The sequence below is a fragment of the Asparagus officinalis genome, chromosome 10 (assembly GCF_001876935.1).
Source record: "Asparagus officinalis chromosome 10, Aspof.V1, whole genome shotgun sequence".
NCBI classification, from domain to species: Eukaryota; Viridiplantae; Streptophyta; class Magnoliopsida; order Asparagales; family Asparagaceae; genus Asparagus; species Asparagus officinalis.
This window is the reverse complement of record NC_033803.1, coordinates 7839115-7859848: the sequence shown is the minus strand read 5'-3', so window position 1 is coordinate 7859848 and position 20734 is coordinate 7839115. Positions and strand designations below refer to the sequence as shown.

General features: G+C 37.6%; 1 protein-coding gene across 1 annotated transcript; it reads left to right on the top strand.

Moving 5' to 3' along the window:
• LOC109825699 (dihydrolipoyllysine-residue succinyltransferase component of 2-oxoglutarate dehydrogenase complex 1, mitochondrial-like) lies at window positions 6155-12372 on the top strand. The gene is made up of 14 exons (XM_020392573.1): window positions 6155-6301; window positions 6390-6449; window positions 8092-8146; window positions 8220-8253; window positions 8373-8443; window positions 8550-8624; window positions 8842-8897; window positions 9186-9230; window positions 9378-9644; window positions 10016-10110; window positions 10766-10856; window positions 10936-11046; window positions 11206-11400; window positions 11795-12372. Exons 2-14 carry the CDS (start codon window positions 6408-6410, stop codon window positions 11984-11986), a joined length of 1329 nt encoding a protein of 442 aa, XP_020248162.1. The 5' UTR covers window positions 6155-6301; window positions 6390-6407; the 3' UTR covers window positions 11987-12372.

Here is a 20734-nt window from a genome sequence, read left to right as displayed (position 1 = left end):
TATGTCTTTTAAGACTTTAACTTAAAACTTATATTATGGTATAAGCTACACCCTAGATGATTGCATCTAATATCTTTAATATGCATAGCAACACAAGTAGTGTATATGCAGCAGATTTAGGTGAATAGATGGTATAACAATTGATGTCCAAAATGCATGAAACTAGTCCCAAATGACTCCATTATGAGTCTAATTTCAGAATATAAAACTTTTACATCAATGCATGGTATATAGTAAGAGTTATACTCTCAGCAAACTATATATATCAAAATTGTAGCAGAAAAATATAGGTTACTATCTGAAATGAATAATTCACTTCAGGTACTTAACACTATACAAATGAGCTCATATTTGGTATATAAGTGATATGATGGGTTAGATTTCAAGTCCAATTAGTTTTATCAAACTTTCAATTTTATAATGCATGTTACATGCAAAACAACACAAGGGGGTAGACTGGAATTGCCAGTACATATACTAGGTATTAGAACTAGGTTTAGACTTACCAAACGTTACTCAAATTAATTAAAACTTTCATCAACAGAAATACAATTGAGTCTACTTTTAGGAATAGAAAGAATTTTATGCATGCATTGCATATGTTGAGATATATGCTCTTTACAAAGGATATAACTTAGGCAGACAGTTTTAGACACATACACTGAGTTAAACTATATTTTCAAACAAGTAAATGATCTCAAAATTAAACAAACAGGGTCTCAAATGAAAGCCACGAAAGTGTAGTTTTTATAATAGAAAGAATTTCTTCATTTGGATATAAACAAAGAAAGTTATGATCTGTTTAGTGGTAGTATATCTTGCTGGAAATTTCTGCACGAAATTTCTGTTTCAAGATAACATTGGCATGCAAGCCCTAAAATGTTACATGCAAGACTAAAACCAAATTAAATCTTATAATCTCAGTCTAATGTCCTTAATAACAACATGCAAAAGAGAATTATACCTAGTAGTGAGACTTGCTTCACTTCCTCCTCCAAAATCCTCAACTAACTCTTTTCTCCTCTCTTTCTTCTTCAATGTTTGGAGCTTATGGAATCTATTTATTTTTCTTCTTTTTTTTACAAGAGAAGAGGGGCTGGGGTTTTGTTGGCCAGAGGAGAGGGATGAGGGTTTGGAGAGTTTTTTTTTCCTTTTAGAATGGCAAAATGAGAGGTGGAGGACACATATATATATAAACCCATGTGAAGAGAAATCTTCAATTTGGCCAAAGATGAGGGTTTAAAATGTAAAATACTCCCACTAACATGGCTGACCAAAATTAAACAATTATGTTAATTAGAGTGTTCAAATTAGGTATTTAATGATTTGGTTATCTCTAATCAAGGTTTAAAGCATGGTTAACTTAGGTTTACATGCTAAGTTTGTATGCATGGACTTAGTTAACTAGATCACAATATGAGAATTAGCTAAGTTTAAATTCTCATACTAGAAGATTATATGAGATGCAATGAAGAAAATAATCTACTAATTTATGGATTGGTATCGGTAACGGTATCCGATCAATGAAAGGAAAAATTTTGGAATGTTACATTATCACTTTCATTGATGGTTATTCCAGAAGGAATTGGGTATATACCATGAAGCATAAATATGAGGTCCTGGATATCTTTGTGAAATGAAAAAAGAAAGTGGAGCTACAAATAGGTAGAAAGGTGAAAGTACTCCGTTCTGATAATGGTGGTAAGTATAAGAGTGATCCATTTTTACAGTTTTGTCGGGATCATGACATTAGGCGCCATTTCACTATTAGGAAGACATCACAACAAAACAAGGTGGCTGAGAAACCGTACCTTGCTAGAGAAGGTGAATTGTATGCTCTTATAGAGCGGATTAACTAGATCCTTTTGGGCCGAGACGTTGGTTTATACAAGCCATCTCATGAATAGGTTGTCGTGCGCTATGATACATGGAAAGACTCCTATAGAGATATAGTCTGGTACAATGGCTAGTGATTATGATTTGATTCGGATATTTGGGTGTCCAGCTTACTTTCGTGTGAATGATCGAAATTGAATCCGAGAGCAAGAAAAATAGTCTTTGTGGGTTTTATGGATGGAGTTAAAGGCTTCAAGTTGTGGGATCTAGAAGATAAGAAGATAATCATTAGCAAAGATATCACTTTTGATAAGGCTCACATGATGAGACCTCAGGTCCCTCAACAGGTAGAGAAAGGTCAGACTAGTGGGGTATCACAGAAGGTAGAGGATGATGTGATTTTACAGACTTCAAATAGCATTGTATCTATTAAGTCTCCTACAGATGTGACACTGGGAGGAGATAAGACATATGTGCAGGTGGAGGATACAGTAGATATTGGGACTTAGGAACAAGGTCGTGTTCAGGAGTTCATTACAGCTAATAGACTAAGAAGAATCATTCGTCGGCCAGCTAGATATGATGATGTGATGATTGCATATACTTTGTCAGTGAAGGTCATTGATGATTTGGTTCCTTCTACATATAAGGAACCAGAGTCAAGCTCTGATTCAATCAAGTGAAGGAAAGCTATGGAGGAGGAGATGCATTATCTTCAAACGAATGATACTTGGGAACTTGTAAAATTACCAAAGGGTAAGAAAGCAATTAGATGTAAGTGGGTATATGCAAAGAAAGAAGGATCTTCTGATGGGGACATTCGATACAAAGCTAGATTGATTGTCAAATGGTATGCCCAACTTGAGGGTATTGATTACAACAAGGTATTCTCACATGTTGTGAAGCATTCATCGATAAGAATACTATTAGCATTAGTATCACAGCTGGATTTAGATTTGGTCCAGATGGATATAAAAACAGCCTTTCTACATGGGGATTTAGAATATGAGATCTATATGTCACAACCAATGGGTTTTAAAGCTGCAGGCAAGGAAGATTTGGTATGTAAATTAAAGAAATCTCTTTATGGATTGAAGCAATCACCACGACAATAGTAGAAAAGATTCAATAGTTTCATGATTGGCCAAGGGTGCACGAGGAGCCCATATGACCCGTGTGTGTACATGCATAAGCTACAGAATGACGAGTATATTTATTTGTTGTTTTATGTTGACGATATGCTCATTGCTTCCAGGAATACTTTAGTTATTAGGAAGTTGAATAATGAGTTGTCATCCGAATTTGAGATGAATGACCTTGGAGAAGCAAAGAAGATATTGTGTATGAAAATTGAGAGAGACAGGATAAAGGGGAGGTTAAAATTGACTCAGAGGAGCTATTTGTTAAAGATGCTAAAGAAATTTAGTTTTGATGGCAATGCCAAGGCGGTGAGTACTCTATTAGCTCCTCACTTTAAACTATTAGCTAAGATGTTACCTGTTTTAGTTAAGAACCGTGAATACATGTTTAAAGTTCCATATGTCAATGTTGTGAGTAGCTTGATGTATGCTATGATGTGTACAAGGTCAGATTTATCACATATCATGAGCATGGTGTCTAGGTACATGCACGACCTCGGGAAGAGCCATTAGGAGGCCGTGAAGTGGACTTACGGTTATCAAACGTACCATGGATGATGGTTTCGTATTTGAGAAGAATGGGAGAAATGAGCAGGATTGTGTTGGATATGTAGATTCAGATTATGTTGAAGATCTTGATAAGCGCTGGTCTACTACTGGATATGTGTCTACACTAGCAGGAGCACTGGTGTGTTGAAGATGTGCACTTCAGTCTACAGTGGCTCTTTCCACTACGGATGCAGAGTATATGGCGTTGACTGAAGCTGTGAAGGAAGCTTTGTGGTTGTAGAGGTTATTGGATAACTTGAGGATTACACATGATACCATTAGGGTAAAATGTGATAGCATGTTAGCTATCTATTTGGAAAAGAACTAGGTGTATCATGCCCGAACAAAGTACATTGATGTCAAATTCCATTTTGTGCGAAATGTCTTGGATGATGGAGACATTATATTAGAGAAGATCCATACGAAGGACAATCCTACGGATATGTTGACAAAAGTTGTCACTGGGGTAAAATTTGATCATTGTTTGGAGTTGTTGAACGTTCTTTGTTGTTGAGGGTCTTTGGAGACCATTTAGGTGAACTACGTGGGGCTTGATTCCTTGGGCAAGAGGATACGTAGTTAGTTAGTTTGATGCAACCAATTTGATGAGTTAATACCGACACGATGGACATTCTTGTTAGAGTTCTCATTTGGGTTTTTGAGTTGTTGTGGATTGAGTTCGTTGTTGTAGATTGACTCCACTTCATACTGGACGTAACAAGTGGGATGGTTGGTATTGAGGTTGGCTCAGTTTTAAAAAAAAACTTCGTCGATGTGGAGATTTGTAGGAATGACGAAGAAGATCAGGAAGTTTGGAGTGCACAGGACTAGTCACGGGTTGGTCGACTGAAATGCATAGGTCGGTCGACCGACAAACTGTGAAATTACAGGGTGAGAAACATTGTCGCTGGCCGGTCGACCAAACATACATGTCTGATCGACCAAAAAGTTGTACAAATACAGGGTTTGGATTCCCGCGTCTGGCCGGTCGACCGATCATGTATGTTCGATCAACCGAAGGTATGATGAGTTATAGGATGAGAGTTTGAACTTATGGCCGGTCGATCGGATGCTCATGCCCGGTCGACCGCGTAGTGGTTTTTGGCACTGTTCGTTTCCTGACCTATTTTGAATTCCTATTTGATATAAATAGGAACATGACGTTTCTAGGGTTGAAGGTGAGCTGAGATTTGGGCATTGTTTTGAGCACTTAGAAAGGGAGAATTTGTGAGGGATTTGAGAGTTTTATTTGAGGGTTATTTTGTGAGATTATTAAGTGATTGTAAACCCTATTTGTACTCTCTCTCTCTCTCTCTCTCTCTCTCTCTCTCTCTCTCTCTCTCTCTCAGTGAAATCTTCCCCCTCATTGTCCTATGGACGTAGGCACATTGTCGAACCACGTAAATTTGGTGTATTGCTGGTGTGGTGGTTGTGTTTGGTTGTTGATTTGTTCTCCTATCTTGTTCGTCGTCCTTCGTTTCCGCTGCGCACAACAGATGCAACCAATAAATTTACATGCAAAGAGCATGTATTTCAGACCTTTTCAGTTTTCCGTCCCCCCCCCCCCCCACTTTCGAGAAGCCTTTTTTTTCTCCTGGATTAGCACCGGATGAAGGAAGACCATTTGCTAAATGAGATTTTATGCTCAAGCAATTGTGTTTTGGGCTTTCTAGATATTAAATTTTAGGTTTCTGGTTAAGTGAGTGGATTTTGAACATGGAGTGCTACGGGTTGGAGAGATATCGGTAATTAGAGCAGTTTGTGAGAATTTATCAATTGCTTAAATTTCAAAGAGATAGAATTTGAAAGGCTGGTGGAGAAATTAGGTTTTGGTTGACAACTCCACCTTTGTAAGTCCAACAGTAGATATGACGAATCTAGGTGCTCTTATTAATATAGCATCAAAAGAGACTTGACTGCTATGTAGAAGGAAAATGTAACTCTAAGTTTTATAGCAATCATATCATAAATTTTTTTGGGTTGCCTTTTGGGTTGGGGGGGCATCATTATTACTAATTATTACTACTACGTTTGTTACTTATTCAATAATAATGGGCATTTGAGTTTTTCCCTAGTAAACGTAATTAACTAATTAAGTAATTTATGCATTAAATAGGATTCCTATGTCAAAACTTTTAATTAAGAAGAAAAAAATAACAGTCAAAAATTTTGACATAGGAATCCTCTTTCATAGTATAGACTAGGTTAAAGAATAAATTAAACGAAAAAGCAGAAACAGTAGAATGAAGTAAAACTGTAAACAGTTAAAATAAAATAAACCAAATGGCTTTTTTTGTTAGTCCCCCAAACGTTTCCTATTATGATATTAGTCCCCTAAAACCTTCAAACTTTGCAGTAGTCCACCAAATCTTTAAGTACTTTAAAATTGGTCCCACAAATCCTTTATGTATTTTGAAAGTAGTTCCCCAAATCTTTCAATTTGGTGCTCACTAGAGGGGCTAATTTCAAAATACTTATAAAATTTCGAGGACAAGTTTAAAAATATGCTAGACTACTTCCAAAACAATTGCTAGATTCGGGAGACTAATTTTCAAAAAATAAAGGTTTGGAGCCTAATATCAAAATGTTAAAGATACGAGAACTAATATCGAAAAGCTCAAAACAGTAGAGTGAAATGCCAAAAGTCTGAATCCGAGAACCGAAGTCGAGAACGCAACCGAACGCACCAGAGACAAATACAGAGGAAAACAACAAATAAACGAAAAAAAAAACAATATAATAATAAGAAAAGGAAAACTCTGAATTCCCCTAAAAAGGTAATGAAATTTCTGGGGTTTTCGTTCTCGTCTCTCGATCTATTTTTTGTTCTTTTTTAATTTAATTGTAGGCGTCTGTCTTCTTCAGCTTTGATCGATCTCCGCCATGGCGTCGAATCTCGCGCGACTAGTTCGTCGACCCGCCGCCGTAAACTTTCTCTCTCTTCTCTCTTTTCGTTTCTCTTTGATGTGAATGAATGGTTCGGATTTGATTCGATCTAGTTTCATGCTGTGAATTTTCTGTCGATCTCTAGAGGTTAGGGTTTTCATGCTAGTTTTAATTTGCTGGGGATTAATTGGTAAGATTGGACGGAAGTTCTATTCTTTGTTAGGTTTAATTGCTGAGATTAGATATAGTTTTAGGTTAAGTGAGATTCGGTAGTTAACAAGAACTGAAAGCACGGAAATTGGTGTTTTGGAAGAGCATTGATGAGTCATTATCTTCTCCTTTAGTTGCCTTGTAACCTTAATTATGGTGAGGTTGATGTTGAAAATTAAGACGAAATCGAGATGAGACTTTTATCTTACGTCTGTTGGGTCAAAAGTGCTTTAGAATTTTAGAGGAAGTGAACTTGCTTCGCGTGATGACATTTGAGTTGGCAAAATAAGCTGGTTCATTCTTGTGGATTAATCTGGCGAACAAGGTGGTGCAGTGGGTCCTTGAATCGGTTTAGTGGGTTAAGTTGAATAAGGCGGCAATTAAACCATATTCCGCTAAGGAGACACTTTAGATTATGAGTTATTTTAAACATAAAGAAGAATATATGAATATGGAATAAGAAAACTAGTTTGATGTATAATCTGTATTCTCAGAAAATTATTGTTAGGTTGGATCATTATAGGTTCATGCAATTTGTGATTGCCTATGATGCCTTCAGGTAGCCATTGGAGATTTATGTTGTTGTATAAGACCCGTGTTCTACTCCCATTGCAGACAGAGAGTTTCCAGTGAGATGAGTTATCAGAATCACCTGCAAAAGATGCAACTGATACATGATCTGTCTGAAAGGTCATGCTGCTACATCTTTTTAGATGTGCCTGTTATCTACATTTGTTGTCATCAAGAGTCATGGACCCATATTTGTCTGAACTATATATATATATATATATATACTATATTATATTATATATAATATATATATATACATATATATATATAATATATCATTCGTATTCTGGTTGCTGACTCGTTGTTTACTGTGAGCTATTCGAATATGTATTGACCAAAGTAGAACAAGACCCTTCGTGTTCACAATTTGATATTTAATCCTCCATGTTTTTTACCACCTAAAGTTCCATATATATCGTGTTAAAAAGAGGTCTGCGCACGCCGTCTACGGCGGCCCGCTTAGGCCGCCTTAAACCTAAGCGGTACCTAGGCTGCCCCTCTAAGTCTTGGGAGTGCCTAGGGGAGAACGGGCTGCTTACATGGACTATACGGTGTTAGAAAGAGATATATTCCTCGCTTAAACATAGTAATGGTTGAAGAGAGCTAGCCAGGTTAAAATGTACCGGAGATCAAAACAATATGTGCAAGTCTATCGCAAGTAAAACGTTGAGGATATGATTTGAATCTCCAAATATAATCCTTCCTCTCTCGATGTTAAAACCATCTATGTATCACTTAAGCGTCCGCCTAAGTGTCTGGGCTCTAGGCGCTAGGTCTGGCACCTAGAAACGCCTAGCGCTTTCTAAAACATTGCCATATATCGTTATTGGATTTGTCAATCAATTTTTCACCACTTTTGGAGATCTTGGAGATAATCTTTACCATTGTAACATTTGTGCAGACATGTTTCCTTTTCAGAAGTTACAGGCATGTCAGAAATCTCAGCTATATTGCAGGTAACTTTTGTGTATGGTTTAATTGATTGATCATAATCGAGCTACACAAGACTAACATAATGTTTAAATTTAGGCCCCAAGACACCTATGAACTTGAAACCAAGGAGGTTAGCAGTGGGCTTTTTTTTTGCATTTTCTCTTTAAGAGGGAGTGCATAATTAGGGTTTTATCTATATTCTCAGTTTATTGAACCTCATCATAATTGTGGACTTATTAAATTATACAGGGAATTTATTGAGTTTCTTCCAAAGGACTCTCCATATCGTATTTGGAGCAGGTCATTTTCTTCAGATAATGGTAGGGCCTCATAACATTTCATCATTCTCAGCATGTCAATTTTCTAGGTTCAAATAAGTGGTCAAGCTTTGCTTATGATTTTCTTCTTTTCCTGTTGGTGGTGAAGGTGAGCATTTTGATGCTGTCGTTCCATTTATGGGCGAGTCTATAACTGATGGAACTCTTGCCACATTCTTGAAGAGTATGTGCATTCCTTTCTTTCTGCTTACATTCACAGAGATTATTTGCTTCATCTCTCCGCACATGCGTACTCATGCACTCACATGCATGGGCACTTTTTTAGATACAGACCTGTATGTTCGTATTTGTGTGCGTGTGGACACATATTGTTATAATTCTACTCATAAGTTTAAAATTATTGCCTTCAATCGACCTCATAATTATCTTATTTGGAACAGAACCTGGTGATAGGGTTGAAGTTGATGAACCAATCGCCCAGGTCGAAACTGATAAGGTACCCTTTTTTTTATTAAGAATTAAGTAATCTTGATGCAACAACAACAAAGCCTTTATCCCAAATTTTTAGAGTTGTCTACATGAATCCTACTCCTTCACTCCGTTATGTTGAGGGCTATCTCCTCTTATTATGTTTATAATTATCTTATCCTTCTTAATTTTTTCTAATCAAGTTCTCTTAGGCCGACCTCTGTCTTTCTTCTCCATTTGTTCAGTAGTTTTGACGTAAGAAACTTGGGATTCGATGTAGTTCTGAGACACTTGTATATTTTATCTTTTTTTGCAGGTGACTATTGATGTTGCAAGTCCTGAAGCCGGAATAATTGAAAAGGTTTTTAACCATCTAACGCGACTCATAATTTTTTCCTTGTTTTTATATCCCATGATAAAGTTATGCCAAGGTCCATGTGAAATCATTTTGCTTCTATTTGTATGCTTTTACAGTTATTTACTGCACTTCAATATATATTTTTGACAGTTTGTAGCCAAGGAAGGCGACACTGTGATGCCTGGAACTAAGGTTGCTGTCATCACAAAGTCTGCTTCAACCGATACCCATGTTGCCCCATCAGAGGAATCGGATAAAGGTGCTCCTCAGCCATCTCCCCCTGTAGTTAAGGAAGCAGAGAAACCAAAGCCTAAAGTGGAAGATGTTATCAAAGAGAAACCAAAAGAAGCGTCTCCTGCACCTACTCGAGCCTCTGCTTCTGAGCCACAACTTCCTCCTAAGGATAGGGAGAGACGAGTAAGTTTCACCATGTTATTTTCTGGGTAGCTTTTATCATGAATATAAGGTTAAATGTCTGAAAATTTGATTTTGTTTGACATTTTAGTATAAAGTAGTTGTCAGCCAACCATATATTAGCTTAAGTTTTTCAATAGAATTAATATGGTATGAGAGCACTTGGAGTAAAATCTTGTCTCAAATCCCAGCTTAAATAGTAAATGAAACCAGCATTTTCTATCAGCTATACTTCAAGGAAATGGGCCTTTTGAGTAAGGCTTGCTGTGACTTTTCAATAGATGGTACATGTTATGTTAATAATATACATATACATATACATATATATGCTTTTGTTGTGAACTGATCGAGTTCCGAGTTCTTTTTACTTTCAGGTTCCCATGGGTCGTCTCAGGAAACGAGTTGCTACACGCTTGAAGGACTCTCAAAACACATATGCTATGCTAACTACATTTAATGAAGTTGACATGTACGATACTCTTTTTCCTATCTGTTGTCACTATGCTCATCAAACATGATTGGAAATATTTCCTTTTAGTTTCCAATTATCCTGCATTTTATTATATCAAGTGTGGGATTTCGTGGTTTCAGCTAAAAGAAGTTAATGGCATTGAAAACAGGATTAAAGATTTTAAAAAAACATATTTAATAAAAAGTACAGGATATGACCACATGGAAAAGACCAAATGCCTAAAATTTATACTCTTTTTGGTATTAACTACACAATCAGTCTTGAGGAAACTTGAAAGCGTAGCATATAGCAAGAACAAAAAGTATAAACATTAAATAAGCTAGTTTGGCCAATAATGTATTGGTCGATGCTATCGGACAAAACTAGTGATTATTGACTAAACAACTACCAATAACCCTTAGTAACTGTTTCAGGTTTTGTGATGCACGTTTGACTATGTGCTTTGTATTAATTATGAACAACTTTCTTATCCTTTATTATATTCTTTGTGTGAACCTTTTACTTCTCGTGAATGTTTTCTCACAGACAATTTATTCTGCTCATTCATAACTAAATCAACTGATTTGAAGAATAGGGTCCATGTGGCTGACTCCAAAATTTTACGTAAAGGTTTTTTTTTTGTTCTTTATTCATTCTAGATTACATTCTGCAGGACAAACCTGATGAAACTTCGTTCTGATTATAAAGATGCGTTTGTTGAGAAACACGGCGTAAAATTGGGGTTCATGTCCGGCTTTGTTAAGGTATGCAATTTTTTATACACATCAAATCTCAATGGAAATTTGCCATCCTACTTACACACATTTCACATTATACTATCAGGCAGCAGTTACCGGACTGCAGAATCAGCCAATTATCAACGCGGTCATTGATGGCGAAGATATTATATATAGAGACTATGTTGATATCAGTGTTGCTGTTGGTACTCCCAAGGTTTGTTAACCTTCTAATCTTTTGAAGACTGAAGAGCTTATATTTCAATATTTCTGGTGTTAAATGCTGCATTGCTGATTTCTTGTCACTAGCAAAGGCGCAAAATGTTATAGTTTTACATTCTATTATTTTGTCTCATTTAACTTTTTGCTTCTCCAGGGCCTCGTGGTGCCAGTTATTCGTGATGCTGATAAAATGAACTTCGCAGAAATAGAAAAAGAGATCAATACTCTAGCTAAGAAGGCAAACAACGGCACTTTATCTATTGATGAAATGGCTGGAGGATCATTCACTATCTCAAATGGAGGGGTCTATGGAAGCCTTCTAAGTACCCCAATTATCAATCCCCCACAGGTATTCTCTTCTATCATCTTATGATTTAGAGTAAACTTCACAAAACTGCCATGAACTTTCGTGGTTTTTTTTTTCATAAAAGCACCATTATTTTTTTATTAGAGAAAACTATCCTGATCATTTTTTTCACTAAACTATCATGTCTGACGGCAGTTAGGGTAAGTTGTTATGCGCTTCACATGTGTGATGCTTATCTATTAGCCATTAACTCCATCAGCAACAATTTCAAACAATGTATTTTATGTATTTCTCAAATAAAATAAGTTTATGATAGTTTTATGCAAAACCACCCCAACTTTTTTGTGAAATTTATCTTATAATTTATTCCATGCTTATTTTGTGAGTCTCGAACTGAAATGGCATCCCTTCATTATCTTTATTTTTTGATTTGCAGTCAGCTATTTTAGGTATGCATTCTATTGTCTCCCGGCCAGTGGTTGCCAACGGTCAAGTTGTTCCAAGGCCGATGATGTACATTGCACTGACCTACGATCATAGATTGATTGATGGAAGAGAGGCTGTCTTCTTCCTTAGAAGGATCAAGGATGTAGTTGAGGATCCTCGCAGGCTTCTCCTTGACTTGTAAGCTTGTGGGTGTCTAGCTTATCCCCCCTTGACTCGCTTCAATATCTTTTTCAAATCAAATAATTTGCTTGCACAAGTTCAAAGTTTGTGGTGACCTTTTGCTTTTGCTACCTGTGCACACCACATCATGATTCCTTTTCATCATTATTCAAATGATGGAACTTTCATGGGTTTTTTTGGGATTCGAAATATGGAATTATAGTTTATAAAGCACCAAATTTCAGTGTATTATATAAGAGTAGCCGGCAGACTATCCATTCATCTTGGATCAAAGTGCGTAGTGCAATTTGATCAGATTCAGTGGCTTGGACTCACCACTTTTTTGTTTAATTTACATTGTCGGCAAACATTCATTTGGAATACATAATTTGTTTTTATCAACTTCAACTTTAGTGGTGATCTCTGAGCCCTGCAGTGGGGATTTTACACTCATTAATTACATACATGCATCAGACATAAACTAGAATTGCGAGAAATTATGTATGGATGAATCAAGTTCTGAAGAACAATATTGGTTGAACGCATAAAAAGTAATGAGGGTTTAGACATGTTAATTTAAACGTAAGATAGACATCATCGGCAGCTCCACATCACCATTATCAGGGAGTATGAATCATTGAATCATATCAGAGGGCATCGTGTTGTGCTGGACTATACGATTCTCTTTAGAGGGGCCAGTTGTCATCATGTAATTATGGGGGTCATCGCAGGAGCACGAGTTGGTTGATATGTGTAACCTCGAGGAGATGTTGCCAGATTAGGTGGAGCTTGGAAGTGGGTATGAGAAAGTGACACATGGCAATTGAGACAGTGGCATTGGACTTGTAGGGAGATGTAGGGCAATGAGCGGTTATATCCAATGCAGGCCAATCAATAGAAGGGATGAAGGCATTTGGCTCGTATGGTGGAGTAGGAAAGGCGCATCGATTTATTTGAGACGAGCAATGCTTGTGGAGCTGGAGGTTCAAGTTGGAGGAGAAGCATGTTCTATTTGCTTCTGATGGTATAGTGGTGAAGATCTCTTGGTACACATAAGAGGTGGAAGCGTCATGGCGAGGTTGGTGACAACAAGGGTCACGATCATCCTGTTTTGGGTGCATGTGTTCCGGTTAGAAGTACGAGCACTTCGGTTAAAGTTAAAAGCAATAGAAATATTAGAGGGAGAGGTAGTTTTAAGACGACAATGATATATCTTCAATGTGATATCTAGGAATCAAATCCAAGGTGGAGATTATTGATTTTTATCTCCACATAGCAAAAAAGAAGAAGAAGAAGAAGAAGATATTATCAATTTCATGAAAGAGAGCAATACCAGTAATTTTAATACCTATTAAAAACAAAATAAAATATCACCACAGAGCAAAAAAGAAAAAGTTGTTATCAATGTCATCAAAGAGAACAGTACAAGTAGTTTTATGAGCAGCCAGAAATTCCAACGTAGAAAATAGGAGAATAAGAGAACACACACAATTTTTCTCCCTATTTCTATTCGTTGAACTAATATTAGTTTAGTTGTTGCATCATAATAAATATAAGAAACGAGATTTTCCATATCACACAGAGAGGGGAAAAAAAGAAAAAAAGAAAAAAAAGGAAAAAGCAAGCGCTCGCAACTTACTCAAGCATTAGATAAACATGAAAATTCTGTAAATTGAGGGTTGTATACATTTATAGTTACAACAATATATACATATCACGTATGACAATACAAATAATAACCAGTATTGATCATCTAATTTTCTCTAATTTTACTCCCCTTCACGCTTCTCACACATCTAACTTTGCTCAATATCATCAACCTTCACTCTGGCCTGGGGCTTCATTTCTGCTGAAACCGCTCCATGATCGATATATTTGAAACTTTGAGAGCTCTTCAACAAGCAATAACTCTGCTCGTATCAAGTCACCATATAAATGTTCTGATACGATCAACAAGTAACCGCCTTCACCTAGAAAAACACATGACACTAGGTTGTTGTGCGCAGCGGAAATTTCGGCAGAGTTTCTGGTGCACAATAAGAGAGAAAGATCGATAAGAATTCTTGTTTCTCAAAGGGAACAAGAATCTGAAAGCCTAATATCCCATCAAAGTGGGATATTTGCTCTTCCTCTCGTCAGCTCTAGGACTGCGCGTCGAGGGATCCTAAAACTATTACAATGGCCACAAACTCAAACAATCAATTTTACGTGGTTCGGCAAACTGCCTACGTCCACGGGGCAAGGAGGGGGATCTACTAATAGAGGTAAAGAGAATACAAATAGGGTTTACAATCTCTCAAATTTAAACCCTCAAACAATCTCTCAATCTCTCACAAAAGATGCACAAATTCAGCCGCAAAACTATTCCTCTGCACAAAACCCAATTCTCACAGCCGAAATTCAAGCTCCTGCACCTTTACCGCAGCCTCACAATTGCACCTCTCCTTGCGCACTCGTACCTAGGGCACAAATAAATCTATTTATAGCTTCAAAGTTGTTTTCGGGTGGGCCTTGCTTTTGTCCGCTAAACAATATCCTCAAACACGGTTTCCAGAACTTTGTGGCCAATCTCTTCACGTGGGTTCCAAGAGCACGTGGGTTCTTCAATCTCATGACCTCTTATCCGCTGGACTTTGCAATTCTCCAAAGCTTGTGGCCCCCACAAGTATGCCGCCAACAATTCTCCACCTCGGTGAAGTTTTTTCAAAACTGAGCCGACACCGACCAAACCAAATGTCTCACTTGTTGTGTCCAGTACACCGTGAAACAATTCACGACAACAGACTCAATCCATAACAAGTCGAGAACCCAAATGAGAATGCAAACACTCTCCAAATGTCAGTATCAACTCACCAAATCGATCTCACCCCCATTAAAATCCAAAACCGGCTGCATCATAAAGACTGCCTACGTATCCTCTTGCCCAAGGAATTAAGCCGAACGTAGTTCACCCAAATAGCCTCCAAAGGCCTCAATCCACTAGAAGAGTTCGCAACCCTTCTCTAATATCATCAACTCTGCGGCTGATAGCACCTCCAATGGCCTCAAACACCTCCACCTGAGGTGAACCAATGATCATATCCAAGCTACATCTATCAGCTGCACTCGAATCAAAACCCAACTCATCATCTGCATCCGAATCAAAATGACTTCCACGCTGTGTCACCTCAGCTGGAATCCAAACCAATGCAGAATGATCTGGAGTAATCTTCACCCAATGTGGAGTAGCATCACTCTCCACCCGCTGCGATACCTCTAAGGTCTGTCCAAAACTCTCCACCTGCTGAGAGTCAATTGGCTTCCTCATCGAAGCTTCAACCAAAGTGACACTACCAGACCTATCTTCCAATGGAGTTTTACCTCCAATCACAGCAGTTGACAACTCTTTAATAGGATGACCCAAATATGTCGAAGCCTCTGTCCAGAAACTCTTCTGCAGACCATTGCTTGACATCAAACACCGATCCTCCTCCAGCAAGGTACGGTTCTCCAAATTTGTCACCCTATCTAGCTGGCCCAAGATTTCCTTTCCAACGAAGTGTCTCGAAATGCCGTGAGCTCGGCTCCAATACAGAAACAGGTCCATCTTGTACCTCCCACCAGAATGGAGTACCTTCACCTTTCTTTCTATTACACACTTCTTCAATTTGTTAGAGACTACTAGGACTTTCTCCAAATGGGGATTTGGTTGCAACCCAAACACGCCTAGAACAGCCACCAACAAAGGAAACCAAACTTCTATTACCTCTCAATGATACCCCCTTGGAAGGTCCCCAAACATCCACGTGAACTCCTCCAGAACGACCCTTAGCACGGTGAATAGAGGTGCCACACTTCACCTCGGTCTTCTTGCTCACATCAACATGTTCACTGGACTTCAAACTGCAGGTCTTTGCACCATCTTTCAATCTATGCGAGGAATCAATACTGGAATGGCCAAGCCCCAAATGCCGCAGTCTAGTCGAATCAACAGAAGTTGCCAGCTCTCCACCTGTCACTATACCTCCAGTCAAGTAATACAGGTTATTCCTCATGACGCCCTTCATCAAAATACGAGAGTCTCTCACAATCTCGAGAACCATATCCTCAACACGAACCTTCAGACCCTCTCCAACCAAAGCTCCAATCGAGATCAAGTTCTTCCTCAAAGAAGGAACATATCTCACATCATTTAGCTCCCTAACAGTCCCGTCAAATATTTTTATGCGAATTCTTCCTATCCCAAGGATCTGGCATGCACGGTTATCAGCCATGTACACCACACCACTATCCACCAGCTTCTCAAAACTGGAGAACCATTCCCTTCTAGGGCACACATGATAGGTCGCACCACTATCCAACATCCATTCAGATTCCTCCGAATAGCTATCTGTAGGACTGATAGAAAGCGAATAAATAGAAGAGTCAGAATTATTACCATCCGATACGATGTTTGCTTCTGATGATGGTTGCTTCCCTTTTCCCTTCTGCTTATTCTTCATCCATTCGTCGAGCTTTGGGCAGTCTTTCTTCCAATGACCAGTCTCCTTGCACCAAGCACACTGATCTTTTCCTACTCTAGACTGTGACTTCCAATTCTTTCGGTTCGGATTCTTCCCTCTTGCGACCAACGCCTCTGCTACCGACTCAGTCGAATTCTCCTTATCCTTCTTCCGAAGCTGATAATTCACCAATGCAGTAGTGACCTCACTATACGAAAGGGATGTCTTCCCATTAATAAGAGTAAGGACGAAGGTCTCATATTCCTCGTCGGGCAAGGAACTCAACAACAGCAACGCCTTGTCCTCATCTTCAATCTTGACATTCACATTCGTCAAATCCGCAAGAAGCTTTGTGTAGTGGTTCATGTGATCCCTAATGGAGGTTCCCTTCTTCAACTGGAAACGATAAAGTCTCCTCTTCAAATGCAAGCGATTTTCCACACTCTTGGTCAAATACTTGCTTTCGAGAATCTCCCAAATCTTCTTCGCAGAAGTCTCATTCATCACATCATATTTTAGATCTTGAGTCAAACAAGACCTAATCACACCACACGCCGTTCGATTCATCTTTTTCCAAACCTTCTCTTCAATCTCATCTGGCTTGCCATCTAACTCCAATGTATCCTCCAAATTCTGCGCGTTCAGCGCATCCAAAACCTCGCATCTCCATAATCCAAAGTTGTTTGTGCCATTAAATTTCTCCACATCTATCTTCATAGAGTGGATATTCAAACTCTGAATGGTCTTCACGCCAGAAGCACCACCCTCGACACCCGAAGCACCTTCTTTCCCCGACATCTTACGCACCAACGAACAAAGAATAGATCCAAAACTGAAAGATAGAGTCTTTACCAAAAGATCCCACCTTTATCACCAACGAAGTCCTAAACGGGCCTCCAAATTGATCTACTCCTCCAACCAAACCCTAGATCTGGAATCTGGGCTCTGATACCACTTGTTGTAAAGAGAATACAAATAGGGTTTACAATCTCTCAAATTTAAACCCTCAAACAATCTCTCAATCTCTCACAAAAGATGCACAAATTCAGCCGCAAAACTATTCCTCTGCACAAAACCCAATGCTCACAGCCGAAATTCAAGCTCCTGCACCTTTACCGCAGCCTCACAATTGCACCTCTCCTTGCGCACTCGTACCTAGGGCACAAATAAATCTATTTATAGCTTCAAAGTTGTTTTCGGGTGGGCCTTGCTTTTGTCCGCTAAACAATATCCTCAAACACGGTTTCCAGAACTTCGTGGCCAATCTCTTCATGTGGGTTCCAAGAGCACGTGGGTTCTTCAATCTCATGACCTCTTATCCACTGGACTTTGCAATTCTCCAAAGCTTGTGGCCCCCACAAGTATGCCGCCAACAACTAGGGGTGTGCAACGGTCGGTTCGGTTTGGTTTTTATCAAAATTTGAACAACCGAACCGAACCGTCTATAATTCAAAACCGAACCGAACTGTTGCAAGTCGGTTTGGTACGGTTCGGTTCGGTTTGTTCGGTTCTAACTTCATCAAACTTCTTATCAAAAAACAACAAACTATGTTAAAAAAAATATCAACAAAGTAGGAGATTATGAAACATTAAATACTGATATAATGATATTGTTTTCAACCCATAATGATTCAGAAAATGAGTTTAGGGTTTGAGTCTTTGACTCTTTGGGGATGGGTCAGGTAGGGTTTGAGATCATAATGTGTAGTATTGCACTATATTCGGTCGGTTCGGGTTGGTTTGGGATATCAACAAAGTAGGAGATTATGAAGCATTAAACACTGATATAATGATATTGTTTTCAACCCATAATGATTCAGAAAATGAGTTTAGGGTTTGAGTCTTTGACTCTTTGGGGATGGGTCAGGTAGGGTTTGAGATCATAATGTGTAGTATTGCACTATATTCGGTCGGTTCGGGTTGGTTTGGGTTGAAAAGTTTTCAAACCGACCCGAACCGCCCTACTCATAAAACTAATTTTTTCGGGTCGGTTCGGGTTAGTTCGGTCTGTTTTTTCGGTTTGGACCGAACCATGCTCAGCCCTACATGACACTAATAAAAGAAGCGAGCCTTTCTCTTTTTATAATCAACCATTTTTCCGACTCAATCAATTTCGATGAATTTCTAAATTGATTCTCCCATTATTTATCATCATTTCTAATATAAGAAAGTTTAATGTGGACGTATTTTTTATGAAGTTAGTAGAGTTATTTAGTCGAGTACTAAAGGTTCTCAATGATATAGTATATTCTATGCGTATATTATTCATAGATTTGAGTATCCATGATAAGTTGGGACACTGACTGGTTTCTTGATGAGTTTAACTTTAATCTTTAAGGAAAAAGAGAATGAGATACTCCTTGAATTTGTGTATAAGAATTTGATTATAGCCATAAGGAGCAGACCAAAAACTTTAGTGCTTTGTGTAAAGCATATGTATGAACATAAAGTTATGCGTATGATAAACTTATCTTTAGCCCTTGGGTGCCCTATGGATGTTAAGCACCATTGATGTTCCTGCAATTAAATTTTCATTATTAATATATAATTTCACCAAGAAAAAAACAGAGGAAACTTGTGAAAAGGAACTTTTTTTGAATATCCAAAAAAACTAGAAAAGATTAATACAAAGTGAACTTTAAACCTAAAATTTGTTGAGGGTGACTGATGGAAGTAGAAGAAGTAAGAAGTAATTAAAAGAAGTAACTTTTAGAATGATGAAATAGGTAGTAGTGGAAGTAGTACTTTTTCTGTTTGTTTCATAAAATTTTGGAAGCAGTGCCAATAATACTTCATCCTCTTCATTTACCTTTTTTGTTTGCTTCACAAAGTTTTGGAAGTAGGAAGAGAGAGAGAGAGAGAGAGAGAGGATCTTTTTAGATTTTGTTTAGAGTGAATATTTTTCGTATTAAAAAATTGATTTTGTTCCTAAATTGATGTAGATTTTAGCTATTTCCGAGGTGCTTCTAAGCATTGAGGGTTGAGAAAAGATTGAAGAAGTATGAGTGCCACATATGTGTCACATTATTATTCAGAGAAGTATAACAAATAATATTTCAAGAGAAAGAAACACATATATTTTTTTGATCCGATGTAGCAGAAGTATCATCTACTTCGTTTTCTTCATTTATGTCATAATGACTACCGTGCAAACAAAAGATCATAATTAAACAAAAAATCGAAAAGAATGTATATATGAGAAATATAAGGAAACTTACAGAGAATTCAGTGCTCGTGATTTGAAAAACAATGGGATCGGATCTTGGTCCTCATACTGAATTTTACTATATGAGTTTCCAAGCTATCTATTTCCATGGTAAACTATTGGGAGCAATCAAATGTTTTTGATTTGGGCTAATAGTAGGAGTCGTGTTTTTTCTATTTAAGCAGAGTATTGTAAGCCCTAGAGGAATATCTTTTCATTAATAAAATTTCTCTTTTAATATTTTCTTCGCGGATTCGATATTTTTCGTGGATTCGGAGATCATTCTTTGTGGATTCAGAGAACACCCATTGGTGGATTTGGAGATTATTACTGTAACATTTAAAAAAGAATTGCTGTAGCATTTTAAAAAAGAATTACTGTAGCACAAACAAAAAAGGGGTCGTGCTTTGCACGAGGTGCACAACATTTTATTATATAGTAGCATAGATTTGAGACAGAATTTCACAAGAAAAAATTCTACTCTCTATTCTTTGTCCTTTTCTCTCTCTTTCTTCTAGATAATCCCAATTTATTCTATGTCATGAAAATGAGAATGCAGCACACATATAATTTAATATCAATTATATTTAGTTTAAAGGATATAAAGAGAAATTGATGTCTCTTCGGAGACATCCGATAAAATTGGAAGAGAAATTGATGAATTTTCAATAATAATAATAATAATAAATACATCTATTTTTTAAAACAAGATTCCATACTTAAATCTACTATGACTATACTACCGTATAAAAAGAATAGTAAGTATGACGGAAAAATAATTGGAGAAACGATGATACCAAGTTCAAAGAAAGACAATTTTCTCTTAAAAAGCATCTTGCCCTCTCAACGTCTGTTATTAAAATGCATTATCTATTTCCAAATAAAATTAAAATATATTGCAAATTATTGACAAAGTTTAAAAATATAGAAAAATATATTTTTTTTATCAAGTGTATCTGCACGTACAAGATTTCTATTTGCTGCACAAATTTTCTTGGTACTAGAATCCTTGGTTGTGTTTTTATGGTAGCAGAAGGTTTGGACTCTCTCTCTAGTCACCCCCACGGCCAATATATAGTCTGAT